The sequence below is a fragment of the Aptenodytes patagonicus genome, chromosome 15 (genome assembly GCF_965638725.1).
Source record: "Aptenodytes patagonicus chromosome 15, bAptPat1.pri.cur, whole genome shotgun sequence".
In the NCBI taxonomy this organism is placed as follows: Eukaryota; Metazoa; Chordata; class Aves; order Sphenisciformes; family Spheniscidae; genus Aptenodytes; species Aptenodytes patagonicus.
In genome coordinates this window covers 8,319,925-8,345,172 of record NC_134963.1, presented here as the reverse complement: position 1 = coordinate 8,345,172, position 25,248 = coordinate 8,319,925, and the positions used below count along the sequence as shown (strand labels likewise).

The following is a 25,248-nucleotide window of genomic DNA, read 5'->3' as shown; positions in this document are numbered from 1 at the left end:
CAGAGCAGGGACCTCCCCCCCAGGCTGGCACCAATTGCAGAGCCAGGGCCTTACCTCAGGCACCCTTCCCTCCCTCCCTGCGCTGTTCCTACCAATGTAAGATCACACCACAACATAAACACAGTAATTTTTATTTAAAAACACAAACGGGGCCGGGGGGGGGGGGGGCGGGGAACAACCCAAACAAAAAAAACACAACACAGCCACAGAAAGTGTAAACTTCACTTGTACTAGTGTTACCTATCGGAGCAAATACCAAAGAAAGGTTTACAGCGTTATTCTATAAAAACTGATGTAATTTCCCAATGAAGAAGGCACTTCACTTCCATTAAAGCAATTATGAAGTCAAAGATGGACTGGAAACCCAGAAGCGCGAAGTCCAACCTTGTCTCCATCCTGGAAGTCCCAACAGTTATTTTCAACAGTGGCTAGAAACCTCGATTTGCTCCTATGAAGGCAAAGCACAAAAATCCTTCTGTTTTAAGATCTTAAAAGATCTTTAATAATCTGCATCCATCAACCCATCAGTTGGCAGATCTTGATGAACAAACCTTTGCTGCTGCCATCGGCAGGTACCACAAAGTCTGTGGTCATCACAACTCACCTGTCATCCAAGTGATTAACATATCCAGTAAAAATCTAAAAAAATTACAGTTTTCCTCTCTAAATGCCAACAAAAACCTCAGAGCACGACCAGAGCCTCTGTCACAGTCTTCCCTCAGCTGGGGGGGGGGGGTGATTAACCCCGAAATCTTGAGAGTAGAGATACACCAAGTAAGACTTCTGACAGTGTACAGTCTTTACAGTGCCAAGAGGACATATTTCTAATAAATCTCATAATCTGTAGCGAAAAGCTAAAACCAAAAGCCTTTTCTCCTGTGGAGTCATCTCCACACACCCCAAATATGAAATCTGGATTTGCATAGTAGGAGGCAAAGAAGTGGGAGGAGGTGCAGCAGGGTATTTACAAAAGTTGAACAGCTTCACCTGTAAGAACTGATATCCTTTCACAAGAGCCTGAAAATATATTCCCATTACAACAATGAACACAAATTAATACAGAACTCGTCTTTTTTCCTTTGCTTCAAACTAGGCTGAGACCTGTTCAAACAGAGAAGTTGTCCATGTAGCACTCCAATCTGCTCTTTAAGAAACATTTAAAAAAATACAACACTTCTGAAAGCTTGGTCATTTGTTCCTTGATCAACATCCAAAGAGTAATTCTCAGGTCAGCAAAAGTTTTTCAGAAACGAGACAACCCCTGAAACAGGGGCTGTTTCCAACCATTAGACCCCACCAGCTTCTGCGCGCAGCTCAGAGCGCTCTCCAGTCAATGGGCTTCTTGCCGGATTTCTTGAGCAATTCATTTGTCTTCGAGAAATGCCGACAGCCAAAAAACCCTCTGTTGACAGAGAGAGGCGAGGGATGAACCGTCTGCAGGACGTGGTGGCGTTTCTGTAAAGCGTTAGAGGAAACCGCTCGTTAGATTTGCATGCTTTCAGCTGCCTGGACAAGGCTGGCTGCTTCTGCCCCAGCCAAGCCGGTGTGATTTCCTCTCTACACCTCCTCAGCCACCAGCCTGAGGACCCGAAGAACTGGCCGTGAGGACCAAGACTTTTATCCCACTGAGCAGAGGAGGATGGAATACATCAAGCAGCAGTAACACCCTGGCCGTTTTTCAATTGCTGTAATCCTAACGGCAAGTTTTATACTTCTTCATGAGCCTTTTCCTAGAAAAAACAGCTCTGTCCTCACATGGATGCTTTTCTGACAACAGAAGGTTACACTTGCCCCACTTTTGTTGCTTAATTCTGGCAAAGGCTAAGCTGGAACAGAAGGGCAACTAAATTTGACAGCAGAGTTCAAGCAGGGAGAAAACCCCAACTCTGTAAGGAAAGTGCCCTCTAGTGTCCACCCAACTGATGAAAAAAATTAGTGAGAGGGAAGAGACGAGGAGTAACCTGTACCCTGTCAATGGAGCTGCCTTTCTTCTGGGCGTAGGCTCCCCACAGCATGAAGACAACCCCGTGCAAGTTCTTGTTGAGCCAGGACACCACCACATCCGTGAACTGCTCCCAGCCTCTCTCCTTGTGGGAGGTGGCCTGGTGAGCTCGCACCGTTAGAACAGCGTTGAGTAGCAGCACTCCTAGCAAACCAAGCAGATACACAGAGGATGAAACAAAAAAAATCAAGCGTTAACTGCTTTTTCCTGCTTCCCCTGAGAAATGATAAATTAAATTTTCATCCTAAGGTACCCGCTAAGCAACAGGCACTCAGAATTTATTTTCTCTTTTACAGATGGACTGTTTCCAACCATGGGTCTTTTCTTCTCACTAGGCTTCTTCACGACCTGCAGTGACTAGAATCACAATTGATAGAGTGACTATTAACTCACCTTGCTTGGCCCAGCCAGTTAGATCACCATGACCAGGATGAGTGAAGTCCTCAATATCCGTAGACAGTTCTTTGTAAATATTTTCTAAACTGCAAACAAAAAACATCAGAAGATTTTAAACATGCACGGTTAAAGATAAGAGCAAACAGCACCACTTACTGCCCTTAACTAGACAAGAAGAGTATTGATTTTAATCTTATCGTTTAAGGTAATAAAGCCATTTGTAGAAGCAGGGTAACAAGGACCCCCTGTGTGTGCCTGGGTAGCAGCTTAATGAGAAGGTCTCAGCACAACTGAAAATGCAAATTTACATCCAGCACGCTCTTGAGAATATCAAACTATATAGAATCATCCATAATTTTGCAGTGATTTTTTTTTCCTAGGCAATGCACAACTCAAATTTCAGTAGTCGCAACACACTTCCTATCACTTATCTGGCTCACAGCCGTAAGCAACAACGGGGATTTTGCAAATTGAGCGCTGTCATACCTGGGGGGAGGTGGAACAGGCTTCTGGACACTGAAACAGAGCCCATGAGCTTGATTAGGTCCATGATATGGATCTTGTCCCAAAATGACAACCTTTACCTGAAAGCAGACCTTTGTTAGCACTGAATTATAATCAGTATTATTCCCAAAAGAGGGAAGGGAAAAAAAAAAAGAAAAAAGCTTATAAATGAGCTTTATCCCATAACAAACACACAGACAAAAAAAAAACCCAAATGAAACACCAAACCCCAGGAACTGAAGTTAAATCACTGACGCCTCATTATAAACAAGTTAAAGAACACAGTCCCCACCTAACACTAAGGATTAACATCACCACAGCTCTGCTGCTAAGATTATGAAGATATTTTGAGTGCAAAAGACCAACATTTTCAACAAGCCACAATAAAACACCTTGTTAAGGTATTTTCCAAGTAGATTTCCTCACATTTTAGTTTTATGCCACACTTGCTGTGATATTTTTGACATGGCTTATCGGCAATGGGATTACCTTAAACACTGTCCTTTTTTTTTTTTTAATTATAGTTCATTACAAATTGATTAAAAAACCAAAGAGATGTACGAGATCCAAAAATCAGGCAGTACATTGAGTTGGTAACACTGGAAGTCAGGTCAAAAGTCCAACTAAAGCTTTAAAGGAAATTCTGTGGCCAGTGAGGGTAATAAAGCAGTAAACCCATGTTTCAGTATCAGAGATGAAAGAGAAGCCAGGATTTACAAGTTACGCGAGAGAAACGACAGCATCCACGCGACACGGGACTGATGCTTAAGAGACCAAACATCAAATGACCGTGTGCGCGTGTGCGCATCCAACCCTGCATTTTCACCGTTTTAAATGCACCAGCGGCTGGAGCGACGCCCCCCCCCCTCCCCTCCCCAGCACCTGCAGCTCTACTCACATCTCTGATGTCGCACATCTGCGTCCAGGTGAAGACTTGGTCGGGGGGCGGATAGACCGTGTAACGTTTCCTCTCGTCTGCTACGAACGCCATCAGCTGAGGAGGGAGAGAAGGCGGGTTCAGCCCGGGGACAGCGGGGAGCGGCGGCCGCGCAGCCCCGCCGCACTCACCTCCACGAAGTAGGGCTTCGAGAACTCCCCGGCCAGCTGCCGCCGCCAGCTCTCCCCGAAGCCCGGGGGCACGTTCCGCTCGGCCAGCCGCTGCAGCGCCGCCTCCTTGTTCTTGCGGATCCGCTCCAGCTGCTCCGGGCTCAGCGGCGAGGCCTTACCCGCCTCATCTCCCGCCGCCTTCGCCCTCTTCGCGGCACTGACCTGGGAATAGCGAGCGAAGAGGCAGCTGCAGAGCGGGCCGGGGACGCCGCGGCCCAGCCGCAGACCGAGCAGCGGGAGCCGAGCGGCCGCCATAGCCCCGGCCACGCACCGCCCTCCGCGGGGCGGCCGCGCCGCACGCGGGTATTTCGCGGCAAAACAACGGCGGGCCCGCCCCCATTGGCCGCCGCGCCCAGCGGCTCCCGCCCACAAGCGGAAGCCCAAAATCCCGCTCCCCATTGGTCACCAAGAAAGAGCACGCTCCTCCCTATTGGCTTGCCGCAGCTGGCGGAGAGCCGCTCCGCCTAGCGACCGTGACGCGGCGGCCACCCTCAGCGCCCATTGGGCAGCGGCGGAGCGTGGCCTCGATTGGCAGGTCAGTCAGGCGTGCCAGGAGCGCGGGGTTTTTGGAAGTGGCCACGCGGCCTCCCCCGTCCCACCCCCCACAACGGCAGCCAGCGCCGCGCGCCCCAACGGCCACCAACGCCGCGAGACACCCCCCCCCCCCCCACAGCCGCCAGCCCCCCGACCGCCAGCCCCCTCTCCCCACTCCGGGGCCGCCGGCGCCCCCAGACCCCCGCTCGCTACCTCAGCATCGCCACCCGGCTCCGGGGAGCGGCCGCGCTTTTTGGCCGGCGCGGCGCTGAAGAAGGAGTGCAGCGTCTTCTGCCCGATCATGGCGGCGGCGGCGGAGCGGGCGAGGGGCAGCTGTGAGGGGCGGCAGCGGTACCGCGCGAGCCGGCGGGAGGGTGGGCGGGACGGAGATTTGGCGCCAAAAGCGCGCGCGTGCGTGGGGGGGGCGGTGCCCGCCGGAGGGAGGAGGCACGGCCCGCCCTGGCGCATGCGCGCCCGTCGCGCTCTCCCCCACCCTCCGCGGCCGCTGAGGCGCCGGGGGTTTCCCGCCGTCGCCGCCCTCTCTCAGGGGGTCGCTCCCGTTACCGCCCGGTCTTGCTGCCGGGAGGAGGCGCCCGCGCTGAGACGGGCGTCCCCGCAGCCCCCCCGCCGCTGTGGGTGCCTCCGAGCGGGTGCTGATGGACAGATACGTGGTTAAACGCCCCCCCGGTGAGGCGGGGGGCGGCGGCGGGAAGAGGCCGCGGCCGGGGGAGCCCGCCTCGGGGCAGCCCCCGTGGCAGGAGATCCGCGCGGAGGGCCTGAACTGTGACTACCGGCTCCTCTTCGGCAAGGCCGAGGCTGACGAGATTTTCCAGCAGCTGGAAGAGGAGGTGGAGTACTTCGAAGGTAACGGCCGTCGGGGGACCCGGCGTCCAGCTCCGGGTGCCACGCACACCCCCCCGTGCCCCTGCCCGGTGAGGTGTTTCCCTGCCCTGCCCGCCCAAGGCAAGTCCCGGAACGATTCCCATGGCCTGGGCAGAGCTGCCAGGCGGTGGAGAGGTTTCTGCAGGCGCCTGGTGTTTGCCAAGTCAGGCCCCGCGAAGTGAAGCACAGGCACAGGTCTGATCCTGCAGGGTTAGTTTTGCTTAGCTTGAAGCGTGTGCAAGCAGTTTCATGCACGTTTTAATGTTTCCAAAGAACCGGGGTAGTTCTGGAAGGGTGACAGGAGTTTGTTGGTAGATGTAGTATATGACATATCCCCGGGCACGTTAATTCAACAACAGAATATGATGGGGGTGCTAGTCCCATTCATCCCATTCAAGGGGGATAGTAAAGCAGCGCCAAACTTGAGCGTTAAGTACTTTGTTGGGACAGAAACGCTTGAACACGGCTGACAGCTTATGACGCATCCTCATTTCTGTTGTTCCACTGGAGATTCACAGAAGCTCCAAATCAAGGAGAATGTTGAAACTGTGAACTGCAGATGTAATAGAGTTGGTTTTGATCCTTCTTACCTCTTGTTTAAACAGGTGAAATGACGAAATTGCAGGTGTTTGGCAAGTGGCATGACATTCCAAGGAAGCAGGTAACCTATGGAGACCCTGAGTTAACATACACTTACTCGGGCGTCACCTTCGCTCCTAAGCCATGGATCCCAGTTCTCAACCGTATCAGAGACCGCATCACTTTGGACACAGGACATACTTTTAATTTTGTTCTTATTAACAGGTATGTCTGATTTCCAGTTGCATCAAGCAACTTGTTCAAATGAAAAATTGCTTGTGCAACACTGTTGACAGATCACTGAGGAGTTGTTTGACATTCATTTAATTGGATTGGTAGAAGAACTAACTAATCTATTTTGTGTACAGATATAAAGATGGTGGGGACCACATAGGTGAACATCGAGATGACGAGAGAGAACTGGTTCCACGCAGTCCGATTGCGTCTGTGTCCTTCGGAGCTTGCAGGGACTTTGTTTTCAGGCACTGTGATTCCAGAGGGAAAAACGCAACGCGCCACATTAAGCCCATCAAACTGCAGCTAGCCCACGGTAGCCTGCTGATGATGAAGTACCCCACCAATGTCTATTGGTACCACAGCCTGCCCACCCGCAAGAGAGTACTCGCCCCAAGAATCAACCTCACATTTCGGAAAGTGATGACTATAGGCAAGAAGTGAAATATTCAGCAATCAAACACCAGGTCTTTTGTGTCTGAAAATAGCTTTCTTTCTCAACATAACTGTCAATTTGTCGTTCAAACACTGTCATTTATCATCCAAGGTACCGGATGAACAAATTAAACCAGGAGAGGAGATAGCGTACTTGGTGACTTGCTAATAGAGACTGCGACTACTGATCTTAAATGCCAAGAATACTTTTTCGCCGTGAAATGTTGCTGTAGTCCTGCTGATACATATTTCTAATGAGTAATACCCTTGTTTTGCTCAGGAGGAAATTTGTTCCCAACTGATCTTAATCTAGCCAGTTTTCCAAAAAGATCAAAATACTTTATATCCTTCAGATAGCAGTGCAATAATTTATAAATACTATAAAGTACAAGATGTAATCATTTAGCGTGAGCCTGGAGGCTGATACTTTTCAACAGGTGATACTTTCTTGTATGCTCTGTCAATAAGCTATGGTTTGTTTGTGGTTTTTTAAATAAAATACAAATGAGACTGACATGAAAAAGGGGAGCGCTAAGATACGAATATAGTGAGTGCAACATGGCTGGCTGCATGTTTTACAGTCACTATGACTTTTGTCTGCTTATATTCCTCTGCTGATCTACCTCCCCTGCTGACATGGGAGACTGGGTTCTTTCGGTCAGTAGCATGGTGGGGCAGGAGGAAGCACGAGGTGCTACTGCACAGGGAGAGGGCCTCTTCTTCCTTAGGTCCTTTGTACAGAAACCAGGGAGCATAAGATGACCTTTTGGGGAAAGACTGGGTTGGACCATTTATATGGACAACGCAGCGTGAAAGGCTATAACTTCTGAGAGTGTCTGTTTTTCTAATTAATTATCCCTAGGGATTCCATTCTGACTACCTGAAAGCCATCACCTTCCATGCTCACAGTGAATCCTGCTGAAATGAGGAAAGACCGTCCAAAGTCACCGACAGGTCTTGCGGAATCAAGCAATGGTAAGTACTGAGCGAGAATGTGAACTGATCCCTGTGTAACCAGGCTACAAGCATCTGAATTAGTGATGGGCTCTATCCTTCAGCGGTAGGTCCATTAGGGCTATGGAATTAATCTCTGTTTAGACAATTTGGAGTTGGTACTTCCCACCCTCTGCCACTACCAGAAAATGCTATATGTAGCGGGAAGAGCTCCTGCAAGAATGCTTCTTATCCAGAGAATGGGAAGTGCTGCGTCTATTGGATATACCAAATGCAGCTTGGCTTATAACTTGGTCTTTGTTTCAAGACATTACCACACGTGAACAGCTACTTTTTCTAATAAGTTTGTTCTTTTATTGCTACTGTACAGTTACAAAAATACCCTGAAGTGAAAACGCAACTTCAAACAGCAGTGCAGTGGTTTGACTGTAGTATCATAGATTTTTAAATAAAGCACAAAATAAGACAAGAATAATCCAAACACGGAGATGTCATCTTGGAGGTCTTACCTGACATTTTTTAACCTTTTACATTTTATTAACACCTTCTCCACCATGGAAGCTTGTGAGTAGCAAGTAACGGCGTTTGACGAGCCTCATGTGCCTGCACAGAGCCCAGTGACTTCAGAAGATGAGGGTTGGGTGGCAGACACCTGCAGAGGTCTGTGATGCTCACAGAAGGCTGGGAGTATCTAGCACAGCTCAGGACCAGGACCGAGGTGCTGACACGTTGCTTCCTTCCTCATGTTGAGGGCTAAGCCAAGACAGTCTACTCCTTCCTAACAACGAAAGCTAGAACAAATGCTGACTATTCAACCCTCATCTTTATAGCACTTGAGGAAGCTTTCAGAGTAAATCTGCAGCCGAGTGAAACTGAGCAGTTTATCAGTGTCGTACAGCGACTGTGCTTTCATTCTAATCAAACTGGCCCCTATTGGAAAGCAGCTTTATGCAAAAGGAAAAGAAAAATACATTGAACATGCAAGCTTGCAGTAATACATGGCTTTATGTCCCTGTTACAAGCTGATGAGTTTAAGACTTAGTCTATTGTGTGCGTATGTTCTGACCCACCTCCAGCATTACTGCTTTCTAAACAAAGTGACCTGTTCAGACGAACTTCACAAAAATTCAGAGTTAAAAACTAAACAGATCCTGTTGAGAACAGGTATTGCAGAATATACACTGCTGGCAGTGGAAATGTTTTGAAGTTCTGAGGTACAAACGGTAGACCTGCTGGAGCTAGATGCTTTGCATGATGTTTTTCCTTAGGTGACACCCAGCACTGCTTTACAGAGCTCCTACTGCACACCCGTGCTGCCCAGAATGGAGGGCTTTCTTCTCTTACCTTCTGCAAGTCCGTTAGGTCTTAGTTCAATGGCCAGGGCATTTTTGGCATTTTGCATCCTTCTAGGTTTTTTGTTTTTCTTCTTGTTCTTCCATAACTTAAAATAGAAAGGTTAAAACCATGCTACTGCTAGCCCAGCACAGACGGCGAGACTTCCCAGGAACTAGTACGTCAATGGATTTATAAAGACTATTTTATGTACTATGAGCATTACTCGGAGCAGGAATTGTGATCCATACTCTGGAATGATGAGTTGTGTAAATAGTTTTTCATATGTATCTATTACCACTCGTATTTTGGCTGGTTTTGAGCCTCCGGTTAAGGAACTCTGAATGCCTATGAGTTTTGGGCAACAATATGAATATATGAGGTACAAAGTTGCCCTAAAAAAACTATTAAGACAGTTGTTACCATTTGAAAACTTAGTTGCTGTTTTACACTGAAAAAGCTTGTCTGATTAATTAGTGGGTTTTTTTCTTCCAAGCTTACAAGGATAGAAAAGAGCTAAAAATAGCCTACATACTTTATTCCTGGTAATTTAAAAGCAGTCAAAAGGATAATTTTTGCTGCTTCTCCCTCACTTTGTTTGGGATTTTTTTTTTTTTACACTTCACAATCTAGAGCAGCAAAGTACACCTTACTTCTATTTATATGGCAATCTGTGTATCTAATGCAGTGACACCAGTCTTTCCAGACTGCTGTACTGCTTCACAAGACAAGTGAGTGCCCACCAGTCCTGACTCAACCGTGTATACTCTAACTTAACGAGGATGCTTGGGTTGCTATACATCTCAGCTCACAATCACAACCGGTACAAGCAAGCTCTAAAGCTCAGTGGCAAGCCAGACAGCCAACAATCTGAATGGTTGATGAGAAATGGCAGTTTTCAGCATTAAAATAGGAAGAGCAAGTGTAGAACACCAATTACAGTAGCCTTGAAATCACAGCATTAAAAGTTGTAGTCGATATGACAAGCAACTGTATTCAACAGTTTCATAGCGACGAAGGAAATTACAATACTGATTGCTAGCAAATGCTTCTGTCTCTTGATTTCAGCTATATTCCAAAGATACAGAGCAATAAATCAGGGTCTCGGCTCTTAATAGATAAAAAAATTATCTTTTCTCCTGGAAAAAGGAAACTGCAGTTTGAATCAGCAGAAGTACTTCTATGATGTGTAAAGAACTAAAATATTAGGAAAATGACGTGAACAGGGAAGTCTTTTTTTGGATCGTGCATGTTATGTAGAGATGCCTTGTTTTATTGATTAGCTGGGATACCAAGAGAAATCTGATTCTGTTAGTAGTTCATCCCATCATCTTGAGACATTTATCAGAACGCAACTGACATGCAGTGGACTCAGACAATGGTAATGTTACCATTCAAATAAGCTCAAGGCACTTTGTTTCTTAAATCATTGCCTTCGATAACAGTAGCTTCCCATCAACTGCTTCTGGGGCTCCCCTGTTCAGAAACCTCTGCAGTGAAATGTATAGGATTAAGCATCTCCCTTTGAAAATTTACATACATGTCAGAATATGGAATACAGCCTCGGGAAGTCTGTTTGTAATGTCTGTTTCAGAGCTGTGATGTTGACAAAATTACTACCTAACAGAAAATGCTTCTCTAATACAGATACACTTTGGACTGCACAACGTTAGCAGGCCAACTTTGGGCAGCGTAATCTTGGTACAAAACACAACTCCCAGCAGGAGCCAGCCATCGCCACAGAGGGAGGGGAGAAGTTAAAGGGCCTGTGGTGGGTTATTTGCATAACAGAGAGGAGGTGCAACGTAGATCTCATTAGAGGAATTTTGTCAGTTTTTGTCCGTCTTCTGCTCTCTTAATCACTCTTCAGCCCTCAACTCCGAGCTTTGGTGCTGTACCCTCGAGTGAACACGCTCATAAAAAAGCAAGTAAGCACTAGAAGAAAGGACTTCCTGCAAACTAGCTTTGCGAACAGTGTCATCTGAGATCCATAGCCACTGACTGCTGACAGAGACTGGGTTCTTAGGAGAAGGTGGAGAGCGGCGGTAAGTCACAAAGTGTCCAGAATGCATGTCTCCATGATGAACTACAACTGCCATCAGACGGTAAAGGTATACAGGGGAACTGAAGGACAAATGAGAAAAAGGAGAGGGTCAGCAGCTCTTGTGGATCGCACACATACCAGAAGCAGCCCAGCTTGCTTTTTCTTCAGTTGCAATTTCTTTTTAGAGCAAATAGATGGGTCCATAAGAGACACACTGCCTTGCAATTACTTTTCTGTATATCATCTTCACTGCAGTGCTGCCTTATTCTATTACCGAGAAAACCAAACTATTTATTTTAAAAGTTTATGCTACAGAGGGCTACTACATTTTGTACAGCGTAACTGATTGAATTTTGCAACAGCGTTTTCTATCAAACCTACTAATGTGCCAGTATTTAGTTCTTAAAGCACTGCTATTGGACAGAAAAGCTATTCTAGAAGAATGTGCTTTTAACTGAAAAGAGGTAAAATTGCAGCAGGTAACCCACAGATAACAATGGATACACTTTCAAGGATTTGCTCTATAACTGTCTTCATAACAAACATTTGGCACAAAATGCTTCCAGGCTTCTCATTTCATACAGTGACTGTGGGAATTGTCTTCCCCATGGGGAAAATACGCAATGGCAGATAGAAGAAGTGGTATAGAACTAACTGCATTGGACACCGGCGTGAAAATAAGTGAACGTTCTCAAAGGCCAAGAAAACAAGATTATCAGGAGAAGCATCAAGGCTGATCTACTAAGGAGAATCATGGCAGCTGCAACTTAAATCAAGCTTGTTAAATATAATGTTTGAAAAAAATCTGTGAGAGATTTATGGATTTCTTGGAATAGTTTTAAAATCAGAGTAAGAGGAAAAATGAAAGGAAGTGGTAGAAGAAAACAGCAAGAATAAGATTATGGCTATTCAGAAGGATGATGTACTGCACCATGAACCAGAGAAAGGAGATTGAGTTTTGCTTGTAATATGCTCTACTCCCTTTTCTAGGAGAGAAATGGAGCCAAAGACAACTAATAAAAATCAGCAAAGAGAAAAGCAAAAAATTTCTGCACGGGAGCCAGGATAGATGTTAAATTCTGCGACTATGCGGCCTCATAATAAAGACAGAATAAAAGAAGACATAATTTGAAGGGACAGAAATTACAAGATAGGGTACAAATCTCTAACTTACCTGCATTCAGGGAACGCAGCAAGTGGAAAAGTTCCTGAGGACATTAAAAATGAAGAGGAGCAGGCACCATTCATAAAGAGCGGTTTAGTACCAGATGGCGGTTCTGCATCTGCAAGAGAAAGTAGACATTCAGTAATTTAACTTAAATGGTACTATTAGTATTGCTAATAACAGCACTTCTGTTCCTGCCGTACCTTTCATCACAGAATGTGAAGGTATTTTACTTATTCTAATTCATTACGTATCACAATCCCTTAAGAGATGCAGAGGAGTATAATATCCAAAGACAGCGGTAATCGTTTCTACATGACACAAATGTGAAAATGACCATGTTTACAAAATCCCAACTAAATAGAATATTGAGCTGCCTAAATGACAGACCTACTACAGCTAGGTTTTCTAATCGTTTTTTAAGAAGTCACCATTCCCAGCATTCTTTCTATGCTTGTCCTGAAGCCTTAGAAGAGATCACTAACAAGATAATCTCTAGGACTTGCGAGTTCAACATTCCTTCATCCTTTGGGCATAAAATATGCGAGTTCTATGCTATCTGGAATTTTTTTGTTTGTAAGGTTTTTTAGTATTTAGTAGGATCAAATTAAATTATCAGAACTGAACTGTAAACTCAGAACAGGGTATCCCAATGCTTGCTGGGAAAGGGATTTCTACCTGTCCTCTTTGCACAGATCCAAATAAAGATACTGCTCTTACGTCCGTTCTGCAGGCTAGAATGTTTTATCACTGAAACATAGAAATACTTGATAGATTTTATTTTCAAAATAAGTACCTGAAGGTTTTACTGTTATCCCTTCCTTTGTGCCAGGTGTTGTCTCTTCAGAGTTTTTCTGATTCAGCTCATTCTGGCTTGATTTATGAACAGGAATGTGGTATTTGTAGATGTCCATGATCAGGAACTCATTGAACTGTACGTGTTCGTGACGTTTCAGAGGAGTGCCTTGGTTTGACCAGCTCAGTCTTTGCAGATGGATACACAAACACTGAGGGAGCTTCAGCAATATTCCATAGAAAAGGAGAGTCAAAATACATTTTAAATGAAGAGAAACAGCTATTCAAGTTAAAAGCATACTGACTGAACTGGTAAGTCTAGTGGATACGGAAATACATCACTGAACTGTTCCCTTATGCGCTACTATATCCGTGTGTAAGGTTATTGGCAATAGTATCCCTAAGACATGATACTAACTCACAACTCTCTTGAGAATTCTGCTAATGCCACTACTGCTCACTCACTAGGCAGTAGGATAACTCATGTTAATCGTTTTCTCCAAATGGAAGAAAAATCAACAAAAATACATGTGTGTTCCTAAAAAGCCCACCTGTCAATCTCATTTAGCTTGTTGATCTGTGAGGTAGAAATGAGGATTGGAATTTGTTGGAGCAAGTTGTTTAAGACATTTGCTAATACTCAGTAAGTAATGGCTTTGCACAGTGAGAGTACCGGGGGAAAAAAGGTCAAGTAGTTATAAATATCTGATATTCAATGTCATGCCAGGGTTAACCTTTATCAATAAGTACATACTATTATTAATGGCACCTGAGGCTCTTAATTACAGACCAGTGCCCTGTTGTCCTCTGCATTGTATGATTACAGAGAAAAAAAATAATAAAAGCTTCTAATATAAACCACTCCTGATGTTTAGCACCATATTCACTTGTTTAAACCAGCTGTATTTAGAACATTTTAATTTCTTTGAAACGTGCAACTGCTAAAGATCCTACAAACATTGTATATATGAATCGCTTCACTTACCGAGGAAATCAAGAATTAATGCAAGACACATGAACTGCCACTGAGCCAAACTCACGTTTAAGTGTTTTGATGAATAACAGTAGAATACTCACATTCTTTAAGCTATAGAGTTTGATGTTTTGCTGAATTGAGGCCTCAATGCCTACAAATATTTGACAAATGAGCTTACGTGTTTAAGTAAAACATTAACGTAGTCTAATACCAGGAAGTGGACATCAAGCAAAGAGATCAAAGAAAGAAATTACTGGATAATAGAATTTAAAAATAGATTTAGAGGGTTAGCTTGCCTCACCTTTCCTAACTTTAATTGCTTAACAAATGTTGTTCTCTGGTTTTCTATGCTCTGTCCATTCAGAATCCCTTCTGCCTGAATCTGAAATCAAAGGGAAAAAAATAAAGCCATGTGATTACCTGCTGTATCAGATTACACGTAATAGTGCAGGTCTGCACACTGCAGGCAAAAGCAATTGTCTGTCTAGAACTATGCTCAGTACATTAATTACACCTACAGATTTCTAGGAACTTTCTTAATAATTGTTGGCCTATCCTAATGGATCGGAATTTTAAACCAAAATCAAGCAGAAACGAGCATTTACAGAACAGGCCCAGTCTCCAGGTTTATGTGTAGCCATATGCCATTTCTGTTGGTTTTCAAACAGGCCACTTTGGCTCTGTGCTATCGTCAAATTACAGGCAACTGTAAAACACTGTTTAAAATACCAGAACAAAAAAATTATCCCAAATACTATCTAAATAATACCTGGTAATCACAGAATAAAGTATTTGTAAATTTTGTAATATTAGTAATAAATAAAGCTTCAAAGTATTCTGTGAGATAAGAACTCCGTTTTAAATATAAGAAATCCCAGGCAGGCTAGAGGCTTTCCTGAAGTCACAAAAAAAAAGAGTAGAAAACTGAAGCCATAATTCTGTCAGCAGGCTTAAAACTGAGCTAGAAGGTTTTATGAATTAAAATGACATACTTTAGTGCAGTTGTCACACACAACATCCTTTACAGATTCAGAGGAGATGAAATGATGGAGGCAGTGGTCCAGCGTCATAGGACGACCCTTAGTATAAAAAAAACAAAGTTATGTGCAGTAATTTTAGGGTGCATACCACTTAATTTTGTGAAAGGATTTTTCATAATTTCTTCCACAGAAACTACAGAATTGCAGACTTATTTCTTGAGAAAACTGACTAAATGGCTTTGAGTATAGAACACTGATAATGTAACCAACTATGGGGATTCTTCCTTAGCCTGGATTAAACATGGAAAACACTGCAGCCTGTAGATAAGAACAATAGCTACGACTCCCTGTGTGACTCCTTTAGTGGGGTTTTAAACTACAGATTCCTGGCCCTGTTACTATTTGTCTCTAAAGTTCCAGCACTTCATGGGTCACTTCATGCACTCTGACCCTCTACGTAGGAGAAATACAGCATTTAATTGAATTTAGGCACTCCTTCCTATCCTTCCTTGTAGACTGTGCTACATACTGCCGAGTATGAAGGGCGTAATCTTCAATGATGGCATAAAATAAAACACAAATAGCAGAAGATGTGTCCAAATCCCAATCCTAGCTGTCCAGGAGTGTATTCTGTAGGTATGAGTCAGAGTTTCCATGAGTGCAAGTAGTTCCTACTTGTCTGGAAAGATGAATCGCTAGCAGACGTTAAGTAACAAACCGTTATAGCTCAAAAACATCCTGCACATTTTGCCCCTGAAATCTACAATTTGTCATTTGAAGTTTTTCAGAGAGCCAAAAAGAAACGGAAACAATTTCCAGTTGAAATCACTTGATCCAAAAGCCTGTACCGGGTAACGTGTGTACTGTCACCACAGAGACAGAGCACCTGAAGGTCACCTTCCAAGACTGCCAGAAACAGCCTTCGGGATACGATCTGGTCTGTTCAAATTACACAGAAAGGACCAAATACTCCACCAAGAGAAACAGAAAACTCTATTGGTGTCAACAAAGTCATGCTTGTTGTACTAAGGTAATTTGCACCAACACATTAGTGATAAGGTACTGTATTAGCACAACAGGATCATTTATAAAAAGGCAAGAAAATAAACTGTAGCTACTCGTTTACACTTAGGCTGTAGCATCTTAAAAAGACACTAGTGAAGATAAAGCTGTGACGACAAGGCAATAGGCAGACTGGCTGGATCATGCGTCAGTGGGGGATACCTACCCACACAGCTGCTGGAATACTCAGTGAGAGACTGTCAAAGGTATCGTACCTCACAGGACTCTGCAAGAAAATATTTCACATGTCCAGTGAGCTGAAATTTATGACAGTCCAAAAAAAACCAAACCCAACCTCACAGAAGATGAACACGTGCCCTCTGCTGTCGACAATTGTCTGGTGGAATAGGGTCAAAACCACCCCGCTTTCCCAAGCACGGTGCTAGGGAACGCTAGGTACGCAAGGTGCTACTTAGCCTCTTTCTGCTGAAGCTGCCCCTGCTCACTTAAATTTATTTGCAAGGTTTTGAAAAGTGAAAGTACTAAACGTACTCTTACAGTTTGATCTACAAATGAGATTTACTTTCTTTATTTTTTCTTTATCCAGGTTATCTTCATCTCCTTACTCTGGATAACTGGACTGCAGCTTAATTTGGCTTTGCATGTGCAATCTCAATACTGCGTGCTGAACGAATAGCTAGTCCTAAAACGCTACCCATGTGAGTGGATTTTCAGTATATGCTAGCTGTGGTACTGAATGCTAAATATAGTAAGACAGCTATTATTCTGTCTGAAAAGGCAGCTGTTATCCCCACAAAGTGGATCACGCTTAATTTTCTTCAGTATATTTAGTGACACATTCTTGTTCACCACCAATGCCGTAAGTCTAAGCTGTCAGCCCAGCAAACCTTTGGAGCTTAAACCAACTACGTCAGAAACAAGGGATGATGGTTTCAGAATGTGCTCTGAGTGTCGGGCATCCTGCTTCATGTATACATACTACGAGACACACATTCTTATACCTGGTGTTCACAGTGTTTGCAAACCATGTTGCTGGTCAGCCTTCCGTGAAAAGGATGCTGACATTTCCAGTGATTTGACACAGGGGGAAGAGACCCTGAAACACAAAGTTGAAATTGTCCTTTTAGTTTCAATACATCCCTGTTCATCACTATAATTCCACATTTTTGGCCCACAGTAACAAAAATAACTGCTCTAAAACATGTTCTGTCCCACTGACAAATAATGAATGGGTTTTTTTATAGCTGAAGAGACGTATTTCAGTCCAATACAGACAAAGATCAATTAATATTATCCCCTTAATAAAAAAAGTGACTATGCTGTGACTGAATATTCATATTTCAGAATGGAAAAAAGCATACCTCTTGTTCTGCAGCTTATTTGCTTTTGGGTTATTTCTGGCTGCTACAGAGGAAGATAAAAGATTTCATTAACCCCACCTCAGAAAGCATTAAGTATTAAATATGTTCTTGTTTCTTCCTTGATATGCTTTTCTGACATTAGAACAATTGTGGGAGTTTTAGTGTCTCTTTATATTTGAGGAAGGTCAAAAAACCTAGGATGCAACAAACTCATAACTGACAAAATGAACACTTCCAATAAAATTAATAATTAATCTGCAGAATTCTCTGCCTCAGAGTACTGAAATAAAAGCTTAACAGGTTTTGTAAACCTTTTGTATATATTTTAGACAAAAAGAGGTAGAAACTTTCCATCTGTACTAAGTTTACCACTGAAGTGGAGGATAAGATAAATTTCACCTCCAAATGGACTCTTCCATAAATGTCCATTTTGCACTTCTCAAACCTCTTTCATGTGTCAACTCTTACAGATAAGAGTAACTGCTTAGATGGACTACTGTTCTGTGCTAGTATTTCAATCCCTATATTCAACGGATTTAGGAACGCAAAAGCCCTCATGAAAGTGGGATCACTGTAAACTGAAATACATTTGCTTATGAAAAACATTTTTCATTCTTTAGATTGCCTGACCTATTGATTCATTTCTATCAGAGTACTAAAGAACAGCTTTGTAAACATAATGAAAACATCTTCAGTTTCTAAACAGACACTTTATACTTGACACACTTAGGAATCTAGGCAGGCTACAGAAACTTCTCCTGATAATGAAGTAACGTTGGTAAAGAAGTCACCTCCAGCGAATGCACATCGAACAAATGTGTCACACGTGGCTGACGATCTCGTTCATCTTCTAATGAAGAGGTAAGGACATGAAATAGTTCATGAGCATCCTATTAAACAGAGGCATAAGACTTAGAGGAAGCAAAACCAAAAGACATCAAAACATGCGCCAGGTTTACTGATACGTGACTACATCATTGCAGGAGGAAATTAAAGGAAAAATTACTGCTTAGAGCCCACCTTACGTGTTAGTAGTAATCATTTGTGCATCTGCTGCCGTTTTGCCAAAAAGCTTTTTCTATAAATCTGAACTTCGTAACAGCACACATTATTAAAAATATCGTGGGCCATACAAACTCAAAAGAGACTAAAATACTTGGAGAAAAAAAAGAAAAATGAATGCACAAATGCCTGCTTTCCTTGATCTCGGTAAAAGCATAATTGAAATCTATGCTGTTCGCTTTGGCTCTGAAATATAAAAGATAGAACCATATTTCATGAGTGAGATAATTGATCGAGTTCATCGTCCAGCTGCACTTACTTAGGGGCTGCAAATGCCGAAAACAAGAGTTAGAAATCTTGTATGTTACATGTAACTAAATTTGGAAGTGTTAGTGAAGTGGAGTCCGTCCCTCGAAGCAGCAGGGCACGTTAGCATAGACCCGTTATCTATAGCGAATTTAGGGCTGTATCCGTTCTATTTTAGTATTACTGGCTCCACTGTACCAAATCTGATGGTAATTAAGTATGAGGTTTTGAAGCAGCCAGGGTTTCCATGACGAATATCTAAGCAAACTGAAAACACCAGTCATCAATCACATGGTCGTTTTCCTTCACGTTTTAAAGCAAACTTTTCGCTACAGCAAAGATTCAGATTTGACACTCAGGGCTATTAGTACCCATAGCTTCAATTTTCTGTTATTCCGTATCTAAGCACTGAGGTGTATATCGGGCAGTCTAACTTGAATTCTGTGATCACCTGCTCTTCAAATGATGAGATCTGCCACCTGTACATCCTTAAAACTTCTAACAGGCAGCTTGCATCCAGGACGTCATCTTCTGTTGCCTCTTGACAGGATAAAGCTAGAGACATTGCATTTAAAAACGTCAGAGGGAGCCACAAAGAACGGTTAGAACACAAATCTGTTTATTTTAGACTTTCTGTTACTTAAGCATCATATAATCGACTACAGCAGTTATTCTTGATTAAGACAGGTGGACAACGACAATCAAACTAGTATGTATTAATTACCATTCTCATCTGACTCAGGCTAACTGACTGCATACGTTCTCCTCATCTAATACATATGCAAATTTAAAGGTTTCTCAACTAACTGATACAGAGAGAATAAATATAAACACTGTCTGGAAAGACAAATTTTTACTAGTGGATTGGGTAGAAATGGGTACTTTACATGTCACAGAAACCCCAGTATTAACGCCCCATCATCCCTACGTCAGTTAAATGTACATGCTTAACGGGCACAATTTTAGTATGAACAGTATCCTGAGAGATGAAAACTTCCAGTGGCTTTCCCTGAAAACAAAGCCCTGTGAGGAAAGCCAGGGAGAGCCAACGAATTGCTTAAATATTTTGAGTGCTTAAATAGGGTGTATCTGATACACGAATTTAGCACAAGGGCAAGTCTGAAACGGGTTACCAAATTGGGCTTAGAGGCTCTAACGTTTGTATCCAACATCATACAAAGTACCTCATTTAACAGTTCATATTTTGGGTAAAATAGTAAGCTTGGGAAAAAATGCTTAAATTATTTTCTAATGCATTCTTTTTCTTTTACGTAGAATTCTGAGTGTCCATCTAATTGTGATAATATTTTTCCCATTTCTTCAATTATACTGAGTCCATATGCATACTGTTTTCGCCATTAATGCTCTGTGAACGGCAAATGCGTTAAAGCCTGCGGCAATGGGTGCCATAACCGCATTTTCGGCACCACCGTTGCCCTCTGCCTCGATTTGTTCAACCTGCTGGCAAACGGCTTCTTCGGAGCCGCGTGCCACGACGCTGGGTTGGCTGCCCACTGCTCCTCGATTGCCGGGCGCGTCAAACAAAACCTGAAAGCTTTCAGCTGCTGGCCAGGAAACAAACAGCTCTGGGGACAGATGCAGCTGGGCCCTGCGTTGCTCAGGCTGGGTACGGTTACTTAACACCTTTTGGATCTCTACCCCCCCTCTGTGAAATTCGGTTGAACTTGGCCAATGAGTTCAAAGGTAGCAGAGGGAAATTAAAAAGAGAAGACCACAAGACCACATCATCGTCCTCTCTTTAGGAAAGGAGGCCAGGAACGCTAACATTTATGCTAAGTATTTTCTTCTTGGTTTATCACGACATGAAAATGTTACGGTACCTCTTAGGAGATGCAGCAAAGTAAGCGACAAGTACCGATGCTCAGGGGGCTGCTGCTGGTCTGTCTTGTATTGCGCTGTAAATTCCTCCAGCCACTTGATGAAAGACGGACAGGAGGATAAGCCTTGCAGCAAAGAGTTCATGAAACAGGTGTTTCCTAAGTTAAGAAGGCCAGGTACAAGCCCTACAAATAGAAGTGTAAAGGTTGGCAGCATGAAGTCTAGGAAAACCTTACTATTTTTCAGTAGCAGGTGTTGCGTTAGGTATTAAAATTAATTTTTTTCCCTTTATCTGGTACTTGCACCCAGTGAAAACTAGGAGACCTGGTATGCGCGACAGCATGCTGTAAAGTGTTTATGTACGTGGTGCTCTCTGAGACTTACACCGCTGTGAAAATCTTCTTTCAATTTCTTTGAAAAATACTCCCTTTTCCTGATAGGAATAGCCCTCTATCAACAACACTAAGGCTCAGGGTTATCTGCAAGTTACCGTACAAACTGTAAAATTCTTGCTTCCCGTACGCAGCGTAGGAGCCCCGCATTGTGCAAGTTTACAGGAGCCCGTGAGGTCACCGCTGCGCCGTTGCGCGCCTCGGCTTGGTTTGGTGACGCCTGTCCCTTTTGCTCAGATCGGTGCGTTGTTACGAAAACTCCTGGGTTGGCAAGGATTAACAAGAAGGATTTCTGTGCAACTCTGCTTAGCGAGAGACTCTAACTTCTCTTGTACTAATGTTCCGTAAGAACACGTGTGTTTTGCATTCCAAAATGCGAAATAAAATACAGTGCGTTATCTGCAGCCGTTCAGTAATGAACTCGGCACGAGACACAAAAATATGTCTGATGAGTCACAACTTCAGAAAAATGTCAATTGATACAATTAATAAATTACGTAAGTAACAGTAGTCAATACGGATTTTTTTAATTCGTGACATTTCTAAACAGGACAGCGACCAAAATTTTATCTTTAGCGAGAGAAAATAAACTGCAGAAGCGAATAATAAAACCCAGAAAGAGGTGCGCTTCCAACGCCCAGGAGAGCGCGCAGACGAACCGGCGCCGGGCTGTTTCCCCGCGCCCGAGGCAGGCTGGCGGCTCCGCGGCCCTCCCTACCTTTCCTGCGCCTCTTCCTCTCGGTGATGGGACCCCACAGCACGTACATCCCCGCCGCCAGAGCGGCGGCGACCCCCCCGATAACGCCCCAGTTCTTCATCACTTTATACCTGGAACGGGGAAAGAAATACAAAAAACAACCGGGGAGTCGCTACCGCTGGCTGCAGCGACGCGCACCGGACGCGCGGACGCGGGGGTAGGGGCAGGGGGGAGGCGGCGGACGTCCAGGAGGCTCCCGCACGCCTTAACGTCCTCCTCCCGGTATCGTTCCCGGCGCCTGGCTCGGGGAAGGGAAGGGAAGGGAAGGGCCGGCCTCGACCGCTGACCCGGCCACGCCGCCCGGGCGGCCGCCGCCGCGGCCCCCGCCCGCACCGGGCCGAGCCGGGCCGCCCCCACCCCGCCCGGGCCGTCCCCGCTGACCTGGCCACCGCGCCGGCCCGCAGCAACCGCCGCACCGCCCCGTCCGCCTCCGCGGCGCCGCCGGGCAGCATCGCCCCCGCCGGAACCAGCGCCCCGCGGCCAGGCGGCGCGGCGGACGGGGCGGCGGAGCGCCGGAAGTGGCGCGGGGTGCCCGGTTAGCGCGCGGACCGCCCCTAGCAACGGGCGGCGGCAGGCGGCCGGTCGCTAAGGCCGCGGGGAAGGGGGGGGGCACCGGCCCGCTCCGAGCCGGCCCGTCAAGCGGGCAAGGCCGGGGGAAGGCGGGTGTAACGGACATCGACCCCCGCGCTGCCCGGTCCCTGGCAGCCCCGCGGCCCTCCTGAGGGGACGCCGGCTTTGGGGGGGGGGGGGGGGGGGGAGTCGGCTCAAAGCTGTGGGGAGGAGGTGGGACACTTAAATCCCACAAGCTCAAGTTGTGCCAGGGCAGGTTTAGATTGGATATTAGGACAAATTTCTTCACCGAAAGGGTTGTCAAGCATTGGAACAGGCTGTCCGGGGAAGTGGTTGAGTCGCCACCCTTGGAGGTATTTAAAAGACATGTAGATGTGGTGTTTAGGGACATGGTTTAGCGGTGGACTTGGCAGTGTTATGTTAACGGTTGGACTTTATGATCTTAAAGGTCTTTTCCAACCTAAACGATTCTACGATTCTGTGAAACCGTCCAAACCCCACGGAGAAAGAACAGCTCTCGTCACCACATAGCACACGCCAGCCCTGAGGCTCCTCCGTACTGCCTTGACGCCCTCTCCCTCTGTACCTGATATCTGAGGGCCCCGCTCTGTTTGCTCTCCACCTAGTGCTGTTAGGTTTTGTTTTTAACTGATGCATTTTGGGGACTGTTTAGAGAAAGAAGTATTTCACGTCAGTGCCAGGAGAGGAGGCATCCGGGAGCGCTTGCAGGCAGGATGACTGACCCATGCAGCTTTAGAGAGCACCTCGAGATGGCAGCTGCTGATCGTGTCTGTGGGCCTGGCAGGTAACAGTCTCCCTCTTCACACCTCCCCAGATTAATTCCAACGACCTTTGTTAGCGAAGTGTCTGGCACACCCCGTGTGTCTTTTTGGCCGAGTCCTTGTTCGCCTGACATTGCTCCACGTGTGCCAGAAGGCCATTCGTAAGAGGAGAGCAGTCTGGAGAGTAGGAGAGCAGGCAGCAAGAGGCTGAGAGAAACAGGGGAGCGACAGACAGAGGAGAAGACGGATGTGAAGAAATAAAGTCGTCCTGACAGCTGCAGTGTACGTGTGCAACGTACCATTCTCATGGCTGTCTCATGCACATTAAATACGTGAGACAAAAGAACCAGCGTGCTTAGAGGCCAAATCTCACACCCTTAACTTACCAGAAAATTGGACCTTATTTTGTAAAAAAGTAATTTAGCTGCTGTATTCTAAAAAGAAAGTTGTTGCTTATGCAATGAACATAGAAGCTAAAACTGTGCTTGAAAAATGCCATTTTCTCACAAGTTTTTGGGAGAAGCAACCCAGAGTCTCTGTGAATTCATGTTTTGTGGATAAATCTCATCCTGGAATTCAGTCAGGCTGCTCTGCTGAGACCGCTCTGATAAAGGCCCACAATGACTGCTTTCCTCTGGAAGTTTCAGTTCAATAACTCCTCCCATTGTACTGATTTTATCTACAGTATTTTACCCAGTGAAACAGAACAGACTTCTGGATCATTTAAAGCATTGGACTATAGTTTCTTTAACCCACATTTTCAGAAGAGGAAACATAAATCTTGACAATCTGGAAGGTGTTGGTAGACCAGTTTTATCCACTGAGGCCTTTCATTTTTTAATTGCGATGGGCCAGGCTGCCTTTCATTCCAAATAAACTGCTGAGCTCCTTTATGGTAACAAATAGCTGGAACATTGCCGTTCGTCAGTCCGAACGCGTCACCACCCAATTCAAAGACAAGTAAAAGGGTGCAGAGCTGAAGAGTCGTGTTGTTTATGGAAATCTGTGTGTCTGTGAAGGGTAAGCAGAAAACGGCAAGAGAGGTGACAAAGAGTGGAGAGCAGAGGGAGATACCAAACACATCCTGAACGAGTTCTCAAAACTTGTTCGCTGAAAAAGCCTTTTTTTAATTGCTTTTGAGAATATATCACAGAACATGCATGCATTTCAGGCAGTTAAAATTGTTTTTTATCACACTTTTAGGGTAGTATTCAGTTGCCTAAGCACAGGTATCTTGATCCATCTGAGAGAGCCCTAAGGTGCCTGAGATATCCACGTGGTCCTGTGTGATCCACCATATAGTCCTGTGCAAAATCCACAGCTGGAGGCCACAGGAGATAGACAGTTACCTAAAATGGAGCCGATGTCTACACGTAGGCATCTGGATTCCACTCCCAGCCACAAATACTTCATTAAACAGTTATTCTCACTATTTTTAAGGAAGCTGAAACCCTAGCTAGGTCAGCTGCAAGTCCTTTCTTATAAATACTAAAACCTGCTAACATTTTCAATATTTAGTGTCACAGACTAAATCTGTGTGATCGTTGAACAACTGCCATTCACAAACTGAAGCGTGTTTGGTTTGTCATAGCTAAGCCCAAGCCTCTTGCATCATCCAGTGTTCCCTGACCTGAATTTGTACAACTTAATTCTTCTTCCTCACTGTAGCGCTTTTCACCTGTCTTAATTTGACATTGTCTTGTTGATTTCAGGCCATTTCTCCTATTTGTCAAATGTATTTTAAATTTTAATCACATCAAATGTCTCCTAGTCATCTTCCTAGCATATATTTCCTCTTCATTTTCTCCTGCAGGCCTTTCTCTGCAAAGGATTCTTCTGTAAGTGCAGGCATACGCACAAATAAACTGTCTCTTCCAATTGAAGGAGAAGGCCTACAGGGATGAATGTGCCAGGGTGACAGTATATCTTTTCAGGTAAGTAATTGAGGTTTTCACAAACTAATCTCATTCTGCGTCTGAGGAGTGCACGCTCAGAAGCCCTACCAGGACGCTACGAGAGATCACATACAGGAACTGTCCGTGGGTTCCCGAAGCGTTCACTGTAACAATGTAATTTTCTGCGAAGCCCCTCACCAAAATTCAGCAGTTCTGCCGCTCGTGTTCCCCAGAAGACCCTTTGCTGTCCTCCTGGGAGCGGAGGCATCTAAACCAACTTGGCTTGGCTTTCCTCGTGGATGTCTCCATCCTGTCCATTTTCTCCTAGTCTGTGATACTCCCCGAGACTGCACCCTGCCGATGGACCGGTCATCAGACACCGATCCCCGAGGGGACAAGGAC

The 25,248-nt window shown here is 44.9% G+C and overlaps 3 protein-coding genes across 5 annotated transcripts; 1 reads left to right on the top strand and 2 right to left on the bottom strand.

The window, feature by feature from the left end:
• Positions 1 to 210: 210 nt before the first annotated feature.
• Positions 211 to 4,269, bottom strand: UNG (uracil DNA glycosylase). The gene is made up of 6 exons (XM_076353059.1): positions 3,971 to 4,269; positions 3,801 to 3,896; positions 2,885 to 2,982; positions 2,396 to 2,484; positions 1,968 to 2,146; positions 211 to 1,455 (listed from the first exon to the last, which is right to left on the bottom strand). The coding sequence occupies exons 1-6, from the start codon at positions 4,262 to 4,264 to the stop codon at positions 1,315 to 1,317; spliced, it is 897 nt and encodes a 298-aa protein (XP_076209174.1). The 5' UTR covers positions 4,265 to 4,269; the 3' UTR covers positions 211 to 1,314.
• Positions 4,270 to 5,068: 799 nt separating this feature from the next.
• ALKBH2 (alkB homolog 2, alpha-ketoglutarate dependent dioxygenase) lies at positions 5,069 to 13,061 on the top strand. 2 transcript variants are annotated; one of them, XR_012996571.1, is made up of 5 exons: positions 5,069 to 5,407; positions 6,031 to 6,229; positions 6,373 to 6,705; positions 7,536 to 7,648; positions 13,001 to 13,061. XR_012996571.1 is itself a non-coding variant. In XM_076353270.1 (3 exons), the coding sequence occupies exons 1-3, from the start codon at positions 5,200 to 5,202 to the stop codon at positions 6,680 to 6,682; spliced, it is 717 nt and encodes a 238-aa protein (XP_076209385.1). In that variant the 5' UTR covers positions 5,069 to 5,199; the 3' UTR covers positions 6,683 to 7,229. The 2 variants fall into 2 exon arrangements, 1 of the variants encoding a protein (XP_076209385.1); XM_076353270.1 differs by lacking the exons at positions 7,536 to 7,648; positions 13,001 to 13,061 and having other exon boundaries at positions 6,373 to 7,229.
• Positions 7,971 to 22,051, bottom strand: USP30 (ubiquitin specific peptidase 30). 2 transcript variants are annotated; one of them, XM_076353268.1, is made up of 13 exons: positions 21,981 to 22,051; positions 21,561 to 21,670; positions 20,453 to 20,635; positions 19,063 to 19,166; positions 18,095 to 18,193; positions 17,304 to 17,346; positions 16,944 to 17,038; positions 16,148 to 16,207; positions 14,932 to 15,018; positions 14,241 to 14,321; positions 12,965 to 13,184; positions 12,178 to 12,286; positions 7,971 to 11,083 (listed from the first exon to the last, which is right to left on the bottom strand). In XM_076353268.1, the coding sequence occupies exons 1-13, from the start codon at positions 22,049 to 22,051 to the stop codon at positions 10,819 to 10,821; spliced, it is 1,527 nt and encodes a 508-aa protein (XP_076209383.1). In that variant the 3' UTR covers positions 7,971 to 10,818. The 2 variants fall into 2 exon arrangements, with proteins under 2 accessions (XP_076209383.1, XP_076209384.1); XM_076353269.1 differs by having other exon boundaries at positions 17,304 to 17,343; positions 21,981 to 22,036.
• Positions 22,052 to 25,248: the final 3,197 nt, after the last annotated feature.

Excerpts from the sequence above, each read along its gene's own strand:
- UNG (XM_076353059.1), bottom strand. The coding sequence starts at position 4,264 with ATGGCGGCCGCTCGGCTCCCGCTGCTCGGTCTGCGGCTGGGCCGCGGC. Across the intron at positions 3,897-3,970 it reads CGAAGCCCTACTTCGTGGAG|CTGATGGCGTTCGTAGCAGA; the intron begins GTGAGTGCGGCG and ends CTCCCTCCTCAG. Across the intron at positions 2,983-3,800 it reads AGATGTGCGACATCAGAGAT|GTAAAGGTTGTCATTTTGGG; the intron begins GTGAGTAGAGCT and ends GTCTGCTTTCAG.
- ALKBH2 (XM_076353270.1), top strand. The coding sequence starts at position 5,200 with ATGGACAGATACGTGGTTAAACGCCCCCCCGGTGAGGCGGGGGGCGGC. Across the intron at positions 5,408-6,030 it reads GGAGGTGGAGTACTTCGAAG|GTGAAATGACGAAATTGCAG; the intron begins GTAACGGCCGTC and ends TTGTTTAAACAG. Across the intron at positions 6,230-6,372 it reads AATTTTGTTCTTATTAACAG|ATATAAAGATGGTGGGGACC; the intron begins GTATGTCTGATT and ends TTTTGTGTACAG.
- USP30 (XM_076353268.1), bottom strand. The coding sequence starts at position 22,051 with ATGCTGCCCGGCGGCGCCGCGGAGGCGGACGGGGCGGTGCGGCGGTTG. Across the intron at positions 18,194-19,062 it reads TCTCATCATTTGAAGAGCAG|GATGCTCATGAACTATTTCA; the intron begins GTGATCACAGAA and ends TCTGTTTAATAG. Across the intron at positions 16,208-16,943 it reads GCAAACACTGTGAACACCAG|AGTCCTGTGAGGTACGATAC; the intron begins GTATAAGAATGT and ends ATTTTCTTGCAG.